Below are 18,792 nucleotides of genomic sequence, written 5' to 3' on the forward strand. Positions count from 1 at the left end.
GCAGATACCTGTGACTCCTGGACTGCAGAATCCAGATCCAGCTTTTTATCATTAGTAGTAGTAATAGTAGTATAGTATTTTTTTAGTCTGCTTACAACAATTGTATGCTGATATAATGACAGACATAACTGAACTTACCCTTAACCTAACCACATTCATAATCTAAAAATGTTATCATCAACATCCCTTATTTTGTCATTTCAGAGAATCCCTGGCTCCTGAGCTGAGTGGCTCCAGCTGATTCCAGGAACAGGATCTCTCTCTAGAAGAGCACAGACCAAAGCGAAGAGACAGCACAGAACACGCAGGCCCCTCCGGCCTGAGCTTTAAGGAGAAAACATTACCTCTGACCAGTTTTTCTGCCCCCGATCTAAACTATATTTCCTTAAAACCCAACAGTTTTAACCCACTATGTCATTTCTCAGGGCTCTGGAGTGTAGACAGTGTCAAGTATTTGGATGGTGAACGCTGCATTCCTGCCGTGTCTGAGCTCAGAGAGCCAACATGGCTTCTGAGGTCATGCCACTGTTAACCGGTCATCGTGATCACGCGCATACACTAATACACACACACACACACACACACACACACACACACACACACACACACATATACACACAAATCACTTCCCACCAAGCGCCACTTTACGGGACATCTGACCGGCTGTCTTATCATACAAAGGTGTCAGAATGCTCTTGAGGTGGTCAAAAAATGATGCTCCTGACACCGATTGTCTGTTGCATGTGTGTGTGTGTGTGTGTGTGTGTGTGTGTGTGTGTGTGTGTGTGTGTGTGTGTGTGTGTGTGTGTGTGTGTGTGTGTGTGTGTGTGTGTGTGTGTGTTGTACATATGGATATAAAATCTGACAGTGCAGTCTGTAGTATCAGTAGAAGCAACAGAAGGATAACATGAGGAGCGCAGTCCTGTGGAGTCTGCTGGCCATGCTGTGTCACTACACGCTGGTAAGCAGCCACGTCCTGGGAAGGGCCTCTTCCACCAATGACCTTGCTCAGCTCAAGGTAAGAAACCACCTAAACACATTGGTTTGTTTGCGAAGTCCACTTTGAAATCAGGCAAAATTATTGTATTCCAACAATTTAAAAAATGTTTTACTGTAGCAGCTGTAGTTTGTCCATTAGAGCACTAATAAAACAACCATTTTTTTATAGATAACTTTTTTATGTGTTTGACAACAGAACTAATCCATAACCGTGTCAATGGCATTCATTAAATTAATTGTTTTTTATTCATGGACGTAGATAAAATTAACTTTTATTATTCCAGTTGCAAACAACTGCTCAATTCATAAACGCCCAGTCGCCTTGGATAAACAGTCAAGTTTATTCTCAGTAATATTTCAATGAAATTTTATGAAAATTTGGTAATGAAAAATGTAGAAAATAGGTGGAAAACATGCTGGACGTGTTTTTGATCATTTTGTATTAATTGTAGTCACAGATTGCATTTTTTTTCCATCGGCATGTGTTTCTGTTGAGAACCAGTTCAATAATCTCCTTTTCTCATCACATCAGTCGTTACTGGAGCGCTTCGAGGAGACTCTGTCTGACCCCGTCCAGCAGGAGGATTCTGAAGCTGATTATGAAGGGACAAACCAAGAGACTGAGCGCTCTCAGGCCGCCCAAGCATGGGGACTGGACCAAGACGGGGACCAGGAACCTCTGAAATCAGATAGAGTCCCACCAGCAGCAGAAGGTCGCAGCAGGCCCATGAGTCAGAGAAGCCGTCTGCAAGACCTGCTGTTGACCAGGAGACGGGCATCCAGCTGCTTTGGAGCCAGAATGGATCGAATAGGGAACGCTAGCGGTCTGGGGTGCAACAGTGGAAGAGGTAAGACTCAAATTATCATTTAAATAAAGGATGCTTAGTTTTGGTTTTATATCTGTCCATCAACATTAATAAATAACAAAAACTCACAACTGAGATGAATCCCTATTTGATGATTGAGGGATTATGCTGGTTAGGTGGTCCACAGTATGTGTGTTCCCCAGATTGTGACGACACACTAAAGTAGATTTTTGAGCATTTTAAACGTTTAAAGTCCAGTGTGTAAGAATTGGTGACGTTTAATGGTGAGACTGCAAAGTGAGGACTCCTCTGCTTAGCCCTCTCTTACACGAGCATGTCAGAAAACTACGGTGTCCTTCACCAACCCGAAAAGAGCTATTTATGGTCTTCATTTGTATGGTAAGCTTAACCTTTAAAACACACACTCTGGCTGATTTGTCCATTCGGGCTGCCATAGAGACATGGAGCGTCATGATGTAAGCAAGAGACTTGCTTAAAAGGCTGCAAACACCACAGATTACACACTGTTGTAAACATACTTAGGTGTAGAAGATGAAGTTCTGCAACTAAACTTGCCTAAATGTTATACACTGGAGCTCTAGGGATAGAGGAAAATGAACCTCAGTAAATGTAACACTGACTCTACCAGGTAAACTAGCTCTATCACGGTGGGTGTACCAATGCCAACAACACCTTTAAAAACAAAAAGGTTAGCTGTGGATTTATTTCAACAGAAATGATTGAACAATGAACAATGAAATGAACAATTTAATGCATTTACATACATTGAGTTTATAGGCAGACATTAATATACTTGTCTGTGTATACTTGCTTTAAAATGAGTTTGGTTTTAGTAGCTTAAGAATAAGACTTTTATATGCACTTTAGGTAAGGGAGATGTGCTTGTACAGTCATGTTTGTGAATAGAAACGTCATCCAGAGCGAGAGAGAGTTTTTAGGGGGTCACTATGCACCAAATCCTTTCTGGTATGCAAAGGCCACCATAGTTTTCCCTTTAGACAATGGAGGGGAAAGAGGGGGAGTCCTCACCAATTCTTACACAGTGGGCCTTTAACAAAAACAATAGTGAAATGGAAACATTGGTTAATAATTCCACTTTTTTTTTTTTTCAAATTGCCATCAGCATGCAATGCAGTTCATGTTTCTTCCCACTGCCAGTCATTGTGCATTAGTGAGGACTAAAAATGCCCTGATTAGGTTTGCCCCAAAGCTGTAAATCCATTTCTTGATTAACTTCTCTATTAAATAACAATTAAGGAATACTTTGTTTGTACTGTTTTTAATTTAGTGATGTACCCAACACTTTTGCCTCTGGAGATTGAACTGACAAAAAAGAAAACATGCCTTGAGTGTTGATGGCTGGTTATTTTTAATAACACTGCTTTTTGTCCTCATGTCTTTTCTCTTCAGGGTAGACTTGCCTTTCACTTGGGACACATGTCGGATTATATTTTTACTTCAACTGAAGACAGCCAAAGCAATATGATTTTACATTATAGTGACAATGCAAGTGTGTAAAATTTGTTTTTCTTCTGGAATACAAACACCCAAAAGAACATTGTTGCAAAGCAATTAGGTTATCTTAGGTTTTTATTGCAAAAATAAATAAACTTGTCTTTCATATAAATGTGAGTGGGTCTTTTGGTTGACTGAGGACATAAGGTTCTGTCTTGTCCTGTCTTCAACTGTCCAGCGTTTGTGAGTCTGTGTCCACTGCAGCCTCGGGTATCTGTAATCTGAAATGGTTTGTTTTTGCTGTTATAGTGCAAGCACCTGTGCAAATTGTTTTTTTTTTTTCTCACACTGTTATTGTGTAAAGAAAGGTTCATTCATTTAATTAATACGTCTTTATTTTTCCACAAGAATTTTATTTTGTGAGTGTGCGTCATACACACATAATACATATCATCACATAACACACTTCACACCGATATGTGACATGCAAAACATCATTTTCACTGAGTATACACAGCGCATCATGATAATCTGAGATTTTTTAATCCAATCTATTTTGTCCACTAAGTGTTTCCATGTAATAAAATAAAAAATAAACAGAAATCTGGATTGTTTTTTGATTTTTGCACATGCAAGAATGACATAGACCCCATGGTTCTCAACCTGTGGTACGTGTACCACCAGAGGAAGCTCACGTACCTATGGGAGGAAAATCAGAAGTTAGAATGTCGTCAAAAATTTGACAAAAAGTCATAGTTTAGTATGTCGTCCAAAAAATGACAAAAAAAGTCAAACTATAGTAAGTCGTCTAAATTTTTTGACAAAAAAAAGTCATACTTTTGTCCAAAAATTTACAAAAAAGTCATGGGTTAATAAGTCGTCCAAAATTTGACAAAAGAGTCATCGGTTAGTAAGTCGTCCAAAGATTTGACAAAGAAGTCATACTTTAGTATGTTGTCCAAAATTTGACAAAAAAGTCATACTTAAATGTCGTCAAAATTTACAAAAAGTCATAGGTTAGTATGTCGTCAAAAAATTTGACAAAAAAGTCATAGGTAAGTCTGTCGTCCAAAAATTGACAAAAAAGTCATACTTTAGTATGTCGTCCAAAAATTGACAAAAAAAGTCATAGGTTAGTTTGTCGTCCAAAATTTAAAAAAACCCATACGGTAGTATGTCTCCCTAAATATGACAAAATAGTCATACTTTAATATGTTGTCAAAAATTTCACAAAAAAGTCATAGGTTAGTACGTCATCCAAAATGTGAGAAAAACTCATAGGTTAGTATGTCATCCAAAATTTGACGAAAAAGTCATACTTTAATGTCGTCCAAAAATTGACAAAAAAGTCATAGGTTAGTATGTTGTCCAAAATTTGACAAAAAAGTCATACTTTAGTATGTCGTCCAAAAATTTGACAAAAAAGTCACACTTAAAGGGACGCGGGCCGCAGTTGCATTGCCACTGTTAGCAGCGAGACACCATGTTTCTACCGGAGCCTGTAAGGACAAGCGAGAGAACAAATCAAGCTTCTCTTTACTTGTAGCAGAAGTCCCGCCTCCACTCTCTCCGCTTCGTCTGCTACGGCCGTGGTAGCTCACCCTCTCCCTCGCCTCAAGAACCTCATCTGCTGACACGGAGAAAGACGACGAGGACGACATTTGACCAGCTGCGGATACCATAGCGCTCAGGGAAGGGAGGTGGTGAGCAGAGCAGCAGTTCTTTGTTGTAAATCTCAGCCTCTCCTCTAGATGTCACTATAAACTACTTCCATTACCTTTAAGTGTGTCTTCCTGGGGCAGCGTGGCTCAGTTGGTAGAGCACCTGCCCCATATGCTCTAGCTCTCGTGCAGGTGACCCTGGTTCAAATCCCACACCAAGCGGCTCTCCTACGTGTCTTTCCTGTCTCTCTCTCCACTATACTATCATTGAGACAAAAAGCCCCAAAAAAAAATTTGACAAGAAAGTCATACTTTAGTATGTTGTCCAAATTTTGACGAAAAAGTAATAGGTTAGTATGTCTTCCTGAATTTGAAAAATGTCATAGGTTAGTATGTCGTCCAAAAATTGACAAAATTCATAGGTTAGTATGTCGTCCAAAATTTGATGAAAAAGTCATAGGTTAGTATGTCTTCAAAAAATTTACAAAAAAGTCATAGGTTAGTTTGTCGTCCATAAATTGACAAATAACTCATACTTTAGTATATCATCCAAAAATTGACAAGAAAGTTATAGGTTAGTTTGTCGTCCAAAATTTCACAAAAAGTCATAGGGTAGTGGCAAAAAAGTCATACTTAAGTATGTCGTACAAAATTGACAAAAAAGTCATAGCTTAATATACCGTCTGAAATTTGACAAAAAAGTCATACTTAAGTATGTCGTCCAAAATTTGATAAAAAAGTCATACTTTAGTATGTCGTCCAAAATTTGACAAAAAAAGTCATACTTAAGTATGTCGTCCAAAATTTGACATAAAGTAATACTTTAGTATGTCGTCCAAAAATTGACAAGAAAGTTATAGGTTAGTTTGTCGTCCAAAATTTCACAAAAAGTCATAGGGTAGTGGCAAAAAAGTCATACTTAAGTATGTCGTACAAAATTGACAAAAAAGTCATAGCTTAATATACCGTCTGAAATTTGACAAAAAAGTCATACTTAAGTATGTCGTCCAAAATTTGATAAAAAAGTCATACTTTAGTATGTCGTCCAAAATTTGACAAAAAAAGTCATACTTTAGTATGTCGTCCAAAATTTGACATAAAGTAATACTTTAGTATGTCGTCCAAAATTTGACAAAAAAGTCATGGGGTAGTATGTCTTCCTATATTTCACAAAATGCCATAGGTTAGTTTGTCGTCCAGAATTTGACAAAAAAGTCATAGGTTAGTATGTCGTCCAATATTTTACAAAAAAGTCATACTTTAGTATGTCGTCCAAAAATTTGACAAAAAATTCACACTTAAGTGTGTCTTCCAGGGGTAGCTTGGCTCAGTTGGTAGAGCACCTGCCCCATATGCTCTAGCTCTCGTGCTGGTTACCCTGGTTCAAATCCCACACCAAGCAGCTCTCCTGCGTGTCTTTCCTGTCTCTCCCTCCACTATACTAACATTGAAGACAAAAAGGCCCAAATAAAATTTGACAAGAAAGTCATGCTTAAGTATGTTGTCCAAAATTTGACGAAAAAGTAATAGTTAGTATGTCTTCCTGAATTTGAAAAATGTCATAGGTTAGTATGTCGTCCATAAATTGACAAATAACTCATACTTTAGTATGTCATCCAAAAATTGACAAGAGTGTTATAGGTTAGTTTGTCGTCCAAAATTTCACAAAAAAGTCATAGGTTAGTTTGTTGTCCAAAATTTGACGAAAAAGTAATAGGTTAGTATGTCTTCCTGAATTTGAAAAATGTCATAGGTTAGTATGTCGTCCAAAAATTGACAAAATTCATAGGTTAGTATGTCGTCCAAAATTTGATGAAAAAGTCATAGGTTAGTATGTCTTCAAAAAATGTACAAAAAAGTAATAGGTTAGTTTGTCGTCCATAAATTGACAAATAACTCATACTTTAGTATGTCATCCAAAAATTGACAAGAAAGTCATAGCTTAATATACCGTCTGAAATTTGACAAAAAAGTCATACTTTAGTATGTCGTCCAAAATTTGACAAAAAAGTCATACTTTAGTATGTCGTCCAAAATTTGACAAAAAAGTAATGGGATAGTATGTCTTCCTATATTTCACAAAATGCCATAGGTTAGTTTGTCGTCCAGAATTTGACAAAAAAGTCATATTTTAGTATGTCGTCCAAAATTTGACAAAAAAGTCATACTTTAGTATGTTGTCCAAAAATTTGACAAAAAATTCACACTTAAGTGTGTCTTCCCGGGGCAGCGTGGCTCAGTTGGTAGAGCACCTGCCTCATATGCTCTAGCTCTCGTGCAGGTGACCCTGGTTCAAATCCCACACCAAGCGGCTCTCCTGCGTGTCTTTCCTGTCTCTCTCTCCACTATACTAACGTTGTAGGCAAAAAGGCCCAGATAGAATTTGACAAGAAAGTCATACTTTAGTATGTTGTCCAAAATTTGACGAAAAAGTAATAGGTTAGTATGTCTTCGTCAATTTGAAAAATGTCATAGGTTAGTATGTCGTCCAAAACTTGATGAAATTCATAGGTTAGTATGTCGTACAAAATTTGATGAAAAAGTCATAGCTTAGTATGTCTTCAAAAAATGTACAAAAAAGTCATAGGTTAGTTTGTCGTCCATAAATTGACAAATAACTCATACTTTAGTATGTCATCCAAAAATTGACAAGAAAGTTATACTTTAGTATGTCGTCCAAAATTTCACAAAAAGTCACACTTAAGTGTGTCTTCCTGGGGCAGCGTGGCTCAGTTGGTAGAGCAACTGCCCCATATGCTCTAGCTCTGGTGCAGGTGACCCTGGTTCAAAATTGACAAAGAAGTCATAACTTAATATACCGTCTGAAATTTGACAACTAAGTCATGCATAAGTATGTCATCCAAAATTTGACAAAAAAAGTCATACTTTAGTATGTGGTCCAAAATTTTACAAAAAAAGTCATACTTTAGTATGTCGTCCAAAATGTGACAAAAAAAGTCATACTTTAGTATGTCGTCCAAAATTTGACAAAAAAGTCATGGGGTAGTATGTCGTCCAAAAATTTACAAAATTCATACTTTAGTATGTTGTCCAAAATTTGACGAAAAAGTAATAGGTTAGTATGTCTTCCTGAATTTGAAAAATGTCATAGGTTAGTATGTCGTCCAAACATTGCCAAAATTCATAGGTTAGTATGTCGTCCAAAATTTGATGAAAAAGTCATGGGTTAGTATGTCTTCAAAAAATGTACAAAAAAGTCATAGGTTAGTTTGTCGTCCATAAATTGACAAATAACTCATACTTTAGTATGTCATCCAAAAATTGACAAGAAAGTTATAGGTTAGTTTGTCGTCCAAAATTTCACAAAAAGTCATAGGGTAGTATGTCTTCCTAAATTTGACAAAATAGTCATACTTTAATATGTCGTCAAAAATTTCACGAAAAAGTCACAGGTTAGTACGTCACCCAAAATGTGAGAAAAACTCATAGGTTAGTATGTTGTACAAAATTTGGCAAAAAAGTCTTACTTAAGTATGTCGTACAAAATTTACAAAAAAGTCATAGCTTAATATACCGTCTGAAATTTGACAAAAAAGTCATACTTAAGTATGTCGTCCAAAATTTGACAAAAAAAGTCATACTTAAGTATGTCGTCCAAAATTTGACAAAAAAGTCATATTTTAGTATGTCGTCCAAAATTTGACAAAAAAGTCATACTTAAGTATGTCGTCCAGAATTTGACAAAAAAGTCATAGGTTAGTATGTCGTCCAAAAATTGCCAAAATTCATAGGTAAGTATGTCGTCCAAAATTTGGCAAAAAAGTCACACTTAAGTGTGTCTTCCTGGGGCAGCGTGGCTCAGTTGGTAGAGCAACTGCCCCATATGCTCTAGCTCTCGTGCAGGTGACCCTGGTTCAAATCCCACACCAAAATTGACAAAAAAGTCATAACTTAATATACAGTCTGAAATTTGACAACAAAGTCATACTTTAGTATGTCGTCCAAAATTTGACAAAAAAAGTCATACTTTAGTATGTCGTCCAAAATTTGACAAAAAAAATCATACTTTAGTATGTCGTCCAAAATTTGACAAAAAAGTCATACTTTAGTATGTCGTCCAAAATTTGACAAAAAAGTCATGGGGTAGTATGTCGTCCAAAAATTGACAAAATTCATACTTTAGTATGTTGTCCAAAATTTGACTAAAAGTTATAGGTTAGTATGTCTTCCTGAATTTGAAAAATTTCATAGGTTAGTATGTCGTCCAAAAATTGACAAAATTCATAGGTTAGTATGTCGTCCAAAATTTGATGAAAAAGTCATAGGTTAGTATGTCTTCAAAAAATGTACAAAAAAGTCATAGGTTAGTTTGTCGTCCATAAATTGACAAATAACTCATACTTTAGTATGTCATCCAAAAATTGACAAGAAAGTTATAGGTTAGTTTGTCGTCCAAAATTTCACAAAAAGTCATAGGGTAGTATGTCTTCCTAAATTTGAGAAAATAGTCATACTTTAATATGTCGTCAAAAATTTCACGAAAAAGTCACAGGTTAGTACGTCATCCAAAATGTGAGAAAAACTCATAGGTTAGTATGTTGTCCAAAATTAGACAAAAAAGTCATACTTAAGTATGTCGTCCAATATTTGACGAAAAAGTCATACTTTAGTATGTCGTCCAAAATTTGACAAAAAAGTCATACTTTAGTATGTCGTCCAAAATTTGACAAAAAAGTCATGGGGTAGTATGTCTTCCTATAGTTCACAAAATGCCATAGGTTAGTTTGTCGTCCAGAATTTGACAAAAAAGTCATAGGTTAGTATGTCGTCCAAAATTTTACAAAAAAGTCATACTTTAGTATGTCGTCCAAAAATTTGACAAAAAATTCACAATTAAGTGTGTCTTCCTGGGGCAGCGTGGGTCAGTTGGTAGAGCACCTGCCCCATATGCTCTAGCTCTCGTGCAGGTGACCCTGGTTCAAATCCCACACGAAGCGGCTTTCCTGTTTGTCTTTCCTGTCTCTCTCCACTATACTAACATTGAAGGCAAAAAGGCCCAAATTTGACAAGAAAGTCATACTTTAGTATGTTGTCCAAAATTTGACAAAAAAGTAATAGGTTAGTATGTCTTCCTGAATTTGAAAAATGTCATAGGTTAGTATGTCGTCCAAAATTTGATGAAAAAGTCATAGGTTAGTTTGTCGTCCAAAATTTGATGAAAAAGTTATAGGTTAGTTTGTCGTCCAAAATTTCACAAAAAGTCATACTTTAATATGTCGTCAAAAATTTCACGAAAAAGTCACAGGTTAGTACGTCATCCAAAATGTGAGAAAAACTCATAGGTTAGTATGTTGTCCAAAATTTGGCAAAAAAGTCATACTTAAGTATGTCGTACAAAATTGACAAAAAAGTCATAGCTTAATATACCGTCTGAAATTTTACAAAAAAGTCATACTTAAGTATGTCGTCCAAAACTTGACAAAAAAAGTCATACTTTAGTATGTCGTCCAAAATTTGACAAAAAAAGTCATACTTTAGTATGTCGTCCAAAATTTGACAAAAAAGTCATACTTTAGTATGTCGTCCAAAATTTGACAAAAAAGTCATGGGGTAGTATGTCTTGCTATATTTCACAAAATGCCATAGGTTAGTTTGTCGTCCAGAATTTTACAAAAAAGTCATACTTTAGTATGTCGTCCAAAAATTTGACAAAAAATTCACAATTAAGTGTGTCTTCCTGGGGCAGCGTGGGTCAGTTGGTAGAGCACCTGCCCCATATGCTCTAGCTCTCGTGCAGGTGACCCTGGTTCAAATCCCACACGAAGCGGCTTTCCTGTTTGTCTTTCCTGTCTCTCTCCACTATACTAACATTGAAGGCAAAAAGGCCCAAATTTGACAAGAAAGTCATGCGTTAGTATGTTGTCCAAAATTTGACGAAAAAGTAATAGGTTAGTATGTCTTCCTATATTTGAAAAATGTCATAGGTTAGTATGTCGTCCAAAAATTGACAAAATTCATAGGTTAGTATGTCGTCTAAAATTTGACGAAAAAGTCATACTTTAGTATGTCGGCCAAAATTTGACAAAAAAGTAATAGGTTAGTATGTCTTCCTGAATTTGAAAAATGTCACAGGTTAGTATGTCGTCCAAAAATAGACAAAATTCATAGGTTAGTATGTCGTCCAAAATTTGATGAAAAAGTCATAGGTTTGTTTGTCGTCCATAAATTGACAAATAACTCATACTTTAGTATGTCATCCAAAAATTGACAAGAAAGTTATAGGTTAGTTTGTCGTCCAAAATTTCACAAAAAGTCATAGGGTAGTATGTCTTCCTAAATTTGACAAAATAGTCATACTTTAATATGTCGTCAAAAATTTCACGAAAAAGTCACAGGTTAGTACGTCATCCAAAATGTGAGAAAAACTCATAGGTTAGTATGTTGTCCAAAATTTGGCAAAAAAGTCATACTTAAGTATGTCGTACAAAATTGACAAAAAAGTCATAGCTTAATATACCGTCTGAAATTTGACAAAAAACTCATAGGTTAGTATGTCAGCCAAAGTTTGACAAAAAAGTCATACTTTAATATGGCGTCCAAAAATTGACAAAAAAAGTCATAGGTTAGTATGTCGTCCAAAATTTGACAAAAAAGTCATAGGATAGTATATCGTCCAAAAAATGACAAAAAGTCATAGGTTAGTATGTCGTCCAAAATATGACAAAAAAGTCATACTTTAGTATGTCGTCCAAAATTTGACAAAAAAGTCATACTTTAGTATGTCGTCCAAAAATTGACAAAAAAGTCATAGGTTAGTAAGTCGTCCAATAATTTGACAAATAAGTCATACTTTAGTATGTTGTTCAAAATTTGACAAAAAAAAGTAATAGGATAGTATATTGTCCAAAAATTGACAAAAAGTCATAGGTTAGTATGTCCTCAAAAATTTGACAAAAAAGTCATAGGTTTGTATGTCTTCCTAAATTTGACAAAATGCCATAGGTTAGTTTGTCATCCAAAATTTTACAAAAAAGTCATAGCTAAGTATGTCGTCCTAAATTTGACAAAAAAGCCATACTTTAATGTTGTCCAGAAATTGACAAAAAAGTCATAGGTTAGTAAGTCGTCCAATAATTTGACAAATAAGTCATACTTTAGTATGTTGTTCAAAATTTGACAAAAAAAGTAATAGGATAGTATATTGTCCAAAAATTTACAAAAAGTCATAGGTTAGCATGTAGTCCAAAATTTGACAAAAAATGCATAATTTAGTATGTCGTCCAAAATTTGACGAAAAAGTCATAGGTTAGTATGTTGTCAAAAATTTGACAAAAAGTCATTGATTAGCATGTCTTCCTAAATTTGACAAAATGTCATAGGTTAGTATGTTGTCCAAGAATTTACAAATAACTCATTCTTTTGTATGTTGTCCAAAATTTGACAAAAAAGTAATAGGTTAGTATGTTGTCCAAAATTTGACAAAAAAAAATCCATACTTCAGTATGTAGTCCAAAATTTGACAAAAAAAAGTCATACTTCAGTATGTCATCTAAAATTTTACAAAAAAGTCATACTTCAGTATGTCGTCTAAAATTTTACAAAAAAGTCATACTTTAGTATGACGTCCAAAAATGTATTAAAAAAGTCATATTTTAGTATGTCGTCCAAAAATGTATTAAAAAAGACATAGTTTAGTATGTCGTTCAAAATTTGACAAAAAAAGTCATACTTTAGTAAGTTGTCCAAAAATTTGACAAAGTCATAGGGTAGGATGTCTTCCTAGTTAGTTTGTCGTCCAAAATGTGGAAATAAAGTAATACTTTAGTATGATGTCCATAATTTCACAAAAAAAAGTAATCGGTTAGTATGTCGTCCAAAATTTGACAACAAAGTCATACTTTTGTATGTTGCCCTAAATTTGACAAAAAAGTCATAGGTTAGTTTGTCGGCCAAAATTTGAGAATAAAGTCATACTTTTGTATGTTGCCCAAAATTTGACAAAAACGTTATAGGTTATTAAGTCTTCCTAAATTGTGACAAAAAAAGTCATAGGTTAGTCATCCAAAATTTGAAAAAAACGTCATACTTTAAGAATCGAATCCACCAGCTCCCAGGATGTACATTTACCATATCATTGTATAATATGTTATGAGTATTAAGCATTATACAGCATATTGTACAGTATAAAGCATAAATAAGCTTGGGATGCATACAATATTACTGTAAATAAATATATTTGTTGAGTGGCGGTAACCTCGACTGGGCCAGCCATACATTTGCCCCGCCATGTCTCACTCGAAGTTTTTCTCACAAGTTGGCAGCCCTGATCATATGTCTCCTTTAAAGTCCAAGTCGAGGAGCAAGTCTCTTTACATTTTGTCAAGTCAAGTCTAAAGTCATCAAATTCAGGAGTCTGTAGGAGACTGTAATGATATTCGACCTGACATTTCAGGTCAGGTAAGGCTTCCAGTTAAAGGTCAGGAAAGACCTGAGTTTTACTCTCTAGATGTTAAGCAGTCATCTTATAAACAAAAAGGTCAGTGGTTTGATCCCCAGTTTATCTAGTCTGTGAGACAACCTGTCAAGACACAGAACCCTGAATTGCACAGCTATACTCAAGACTAATTATGTATGTGTGTGATGAGACTGTACGAGTGTAAAGCACGTTTGAGAGGTCATTAAAGGTCCAGCGTGTAAGATTTAGCTAAATTATTTCCATTTGGCAGAAAAGGTTTTGTACCATGGAGGTTTGTTTTTGTTTGTTTATTGTGTGTACCATCACTTGAATGTATGAATTGTTGTTTTAATAAGAAAACAACAATGCAACATGCAACTTCACCAATACTTGTTAAATATTGCTAAATCCTTCACACTGTTCCATTAAGACAAAATAAAGACCACTTATTAATGAATTAATCATAATGTCAATTTAAACTGCATGGATCATCCTTTAATTTTTGTGAACTTGAACCAACGTTATCCCCAAAACGCTTATCAAATTAGGATTAAAGGTTCAGTCGTCTCCAGTCTCCCTTTGACCTGTATAGCACATGGATGATGGAGACTAATTTCATCCATTGCGTCTAAATTGCTGTCAAGTAAAAATAGATGGTTGAGAGAGCGGGTGAGTCATGCAGGAAGTATGACTGATTCAACCCATTAACTACTTTCTCTAAATGCATTTGACAGGCATCAAGAGGGAGACGTCACTGCGGGTTTACGCCGTCACACTGTGCTGTCCTGATGGCAGCGGTCGGGCTTGGATAAACCAACCTAAATGGACCTGAGTCTGTTTTTCACACCTCATTATAATGTCTGTCTTCGGAAACTGGCGGAACAGAGCAGGAAGCTCGGGGGCGGCCGCTGTAGCCAGTGTTAACGGTCTGATCGTGGTGATAAGGATAGGTGTTGTTTCTATTGTGGACCTGAGTTTCCACAAATGTGGAAAAGTCAGAGCTGTTTTTTTTTTAGATCTGTCAGAGTAGATAAAAAAAAGCATCCACTCCTTCTCTGATGTGGGATGTAGTGTTGCAATTCTCAAGACCAGACCAAGACCACAATGAATGACTTATTGATGGGTTTATTTAAGTGAAGTGCCCAGTCCACACAGGCTCATGAGACACCAACATCATACAAAGATGACCACATAGCGTCTTACAGTACATCCACAATTCCACATGGAAAGTAAACCAACACATCAACAAGAGAAGAAGTCAGTGTTCTCTTTATATCACTCATTGACTAACACTTTATCCTCACAAGGGTCATGGAGGAGCTGGAGCCAATCCCAGCTGACATAGGGTGAAAGGTGGGTATAACCCTGGACAGGCCAACAACCATTGACACCTACAGTCAAATTTAGAGTGGCCAGTTAACCTGCGATCTTCCCATGTGTACATGCTCGGGAAGAAGATGCAAATTCTACATGGAAAGAACCATTGAACCAGTGACCGTCATGCTATAAGGCAACAATGTTAGCCACCGCTCCACTGTGTGGCCCCATGTCAGAATCAGATCACAAAAATAAATCATGGTTCTTCATCACCTGGACTTTTTCAAACAAAATGTTTCGCTCTACACAGGGCAGTGGAGCAGAAAATGAACTTCATCTTCAACAACATTTATATTCATATAAAACTCATTAACACTGCTCTCTTATAGCAGACATTATTTCCAACTTCTACCTTCAAGGAGTTACAATCTTTTGTTGTGTAATACCTGCTAATATTGGTTTGAATTAATTAATGAATCCAAATCAGCATCAAATTAGTTCACACGACACAGATCATGGTCATTTTCCCACCTAACAGTCCGCTTCACTCGTGGTACGATTCAGGGGTTGCAACATACAGCCGGTCCGAGTTTGCTTTCACACTTTCGCACTTTCGTGAAAAAGAACCAAACGAGTAACGTATTCCCCTCCATGCCTGAGGCGGCGCTGCATGAAGAATTACGGAAGAAGAAAGAAAACTTACTGTTGGTTAATGCAGGGAAACTTCTGTTTCCTCCACATAAGAGCAAAACCTGAAAAAAAAAAAACATGAAATCCTATGGTTTTATGTGTAACATACGAAACATATACGCTGCAACAATGGGCTCGGCCATTTCTCCCGGCTATCGTTCGACGCGCACGTGGCGACACATGACTTTCTCTGTGTTACTCAGTAAAGCACTGTTTTTGCTTTTGTGTGTGCGTGGCAACATTCCCACGCTGCACGCAAAGTGATGCCTTTTATTAATAATAATAAAGCAAGACGACAGTAAACGTGAAATATCAGAACATTTTTATTGTCGTTGTAGTACACTTAAATTGAGTTAGAGCTCTCAGCAATGGTGCTATTAAAATACAAGAAGAAAAGAAGAAATAATGAACAAAAGACACAATTAATTATAAACGATAAAATAACTGTAAAAAAAAATAATGACATGCATAATCCCAGAGCTGCTATCACTCAAGTCAAGCATTGAACTGCACATTTTAATTAGCAGTTTTGAGATACAAAAAAAGAAAAAAGAAAAGAACAACAGTTTTTCAGCCTGTTTGTTTTGGCTCTGATGGTGCTATAGCGCCTCCCTGAGGGTAAGCGATCAAACAGAAGGTGATCAGGGTGAGAAGCGTCTCCGAGGATGCTCCAGGCTCTCCTGACGCAGTGGATATTGTAAACGACCTCTAGAGAGGGAAGAGGGCATCGAGAGTTGTGCGATCACAAAGCTCTGCAGGCACACCTGAAGAGTGAGGAAAAGTCTGATGTCGCTGCCTGCCTACTTGGCTGAGAACAGCAAGAAGCAAACACAAACAAGTTTATTGACTTGTACACATAGCCTCTGTGTGTGTGGGTCACAAAGCTGCAGCAGGAGAAGACATGTCTTCCTGACAGCAGCGTTTCTGTCACTAAGCTCAGGTCTGTTTCAACATCCAGCAGCTTTAGAAAGTAATCTGCTGAAAAACTTACCAGTTGGGTTAGAAGTGCAAGCGAAATTACACACTGGAGCTTTAACTTCCAGTAAAGTTTGCAGTTCCAGTTCACTGCCACTGTCGTAGCCAATCAAAGTTTACTATAATAATGAAAATAGAGTTTGACTGATATTCAGGGACGTCACATTTGTAATAGATATATTGATATAACTGTACATGGTGCAGTGGTCTTTGTCCTGACATGGCCTTGGTCCCTGGAGGTCTTAGTCTTGGTCTTTGTTAGGGTTGTATATGTATATGTATATGTATATGTATATGTATATGTATATGTATATGTATATGTATATATGTGTGTGTGTGTGTGTCAACTCATCAACTCATCATCTGCTGTTTTAAGAAGAAAGAACCTTGATTTAATTTTAACGGCAACTGCATTTCAACCAGTGTGAGAGAGAGTGTGTGTGTGTGTGTGTGTGTGTGTGTGTGTGTGTGTGTGTGTGTGTGTGTGTGTGTGTGTGTCTGTGTGTGTGTGTGTGTGTGTGTGTGTGTGTGTGTGTGTGTGTGTGTGTGTGTGTGTGTGTGTGTGTGTGTGTGTATACATAAACACAGGAATACAAGTGTCATATACAAATTCTGAATCTGAACATATTGTGATTTATTGAATCAACCATCACACAGCTCTCAAAACTACTTCCTGAAAATGAATGGACTCATGTCAATCACACAATAAATACAGCTTAAAGAAATCATGAGTGCTTCTTCAGTGCATGCACAGAAAGCTCACGTGGCAGCTTATAAGAAAGCCACTGTTCTTGTAATCCATGCTCTTGTCATACATTTCTTATAACTGGCACATATACAAGTTTTTCCCCAAGAAAAGAAATGTGTGGACGGACTGAAACCTGTCTGCACTTCTCCTCCTAAATGCAACAAACTCTTATTTAGGCACTCGAGATGCGGAGCGGGGAGCTGCACGCGGGGGTTTCCTGTGCAGGCTACACATTTACTATATATACTATTATATAAGATCTAGTAACATTCTGCTCTTCAGGAGAACTCTTTTACAGACCGCTTTGCACTATGTAAAACCTTGTTCCACTCTGCTTGATAAAATTCACAAAGACAACTTGTTGAGCTCTCGACCTCTTCCTCTCTTCTCTAACCTGTGGACACACAAAAATTTCCACAACACACTACAAACGTATGTACAGTCTTGCAGTGTCTTGCAGTAAAAATGCACAGAGAACAGGACCTTTTTCTTGCCAATGAGTGCCCTCTTTTGGAGCATTTCTTTCATGCAGTCTTTCTGGAATCAACGTCATTTTGTCATGAGTTGAGGGTTTTGTGTTCAAATGTTGATTTCATCTTGAATATTGTTATGTAAAACCTTCTTACTGATAGTGAGAGTGGTGGTGGTGTTCATGACTCATGTCATAGTTTGTCATAAATCAATGTACTTTTTTCTTATTTACCAATTTAACCTTTAACCTTACTTTAACCATCTGTCTGTCTGAAAATAGTCCAACAACAATGTCAATGAAAAGGATCATAACTCTAAAACTGATTTTGTGGCTTTAATGATTTTTATTCAAGATAATAATTTTCCTTCAAACTTTGATTTCGTCAAAGAACCAGCAAAACTGTTTTCAGCTGTGCTAACACCATTGCACAAGGGTTTTCAAGGGCTTTGTAATCATCCAATAGCCTTTTAACGTGATTAGCAAACACAATGTACCATTAGAACACTGGAGAGATGGTTGCTGGAAATGGGCCTCTATACACCTATGTACATATTCCATTAAAAAGCAGACGTTTGCAGCTAGAATAGTCGTTTACCACATTAACAACGTATAGAGTGTATTTCTGATTCATTTAATGTTATATTCATTGTAGAAAAATTGCTTTTCCTTCAAAAATAAGGTTATTTTTAAGTGAGCCAAGACTTTTGACTGGTAGTGTACTAAGCTCTTGTCCCTCATTTCATAGAATCGGTACATATGCACTCATTCCATCAAACTGACTCACACCTGCATCACTAGTTCCCCAAAACTGCAACAAACTCACAACAAACTGTCACTTATCAAATCCATCAATCAACCATGTAGAGGAGAGTGAATCAAAAAGGCGAACTTCTGATTTAGCTGAAGTATGTGTAGCAACAATAGTGGGTGTAGGAACAGAGATGGACACATTATTACGTCAACACAGGGATCTTTCCCACATGTGTTTACGCAAAGCCAATAGGTGTCTTCATCAAAAATGTATATGTACCAGTTATAAGAAATGTATGATAAGAGCATGAATTACAGGAACAGTGGGTTTGTATAAGCTGCAAAGTGTGCTTATCGTACGGTCACTGAAGAAGCAATCATTTGCGTGTGCGCGCGTGCGTGCATGCTCGTGTTTAATGGTGAGATAGATGTATTCTACAGGAGCAATTGGAAAACCACAAGAGAAAATGTTACCGCTCCTC

General features: G+C 36.6%; 1 protein-coding gene across 1 annotated transcript; it reads left to right on the forward strand.

The window, feature by feature from the left end:
- Positions 1 to 907: 907 nt before the first annotated feature.
- Positions 908 to 3,241, forward strand: LOC310931807 (natriuretic peptides A-like; the record flags this gene model as incomplete). The annotated part of the gene is made up of 3 exons (XM_083895036.1): positions 908 to 1,018; positions 1,532 to 1,847; positions 3,237 to 3,241. The coding sequence occupies 3 exons, from the start codon at positions 908 to 910 to the stop codon at positions 3,239 to 3,241; spliced, it is 432 nt and encodes a 143-aa protein (XP_083751162.1).
- Between the last annotated feature and the right edge of the window lie 15,551 nt (positions 3,242 to 18,792).

The sequence above is a fragment of the Microchirus variegatus genome (genome assembly GCF_963457635.1).
Source record: "Microchirus variegatus genome assembly, chromosome: 9".
NCBI lineage: Eukaryota > Metazoa > Chordata > Actinopteri > Pleuronectiformes > Soleidae > Microchirus > Microchirus variegatus.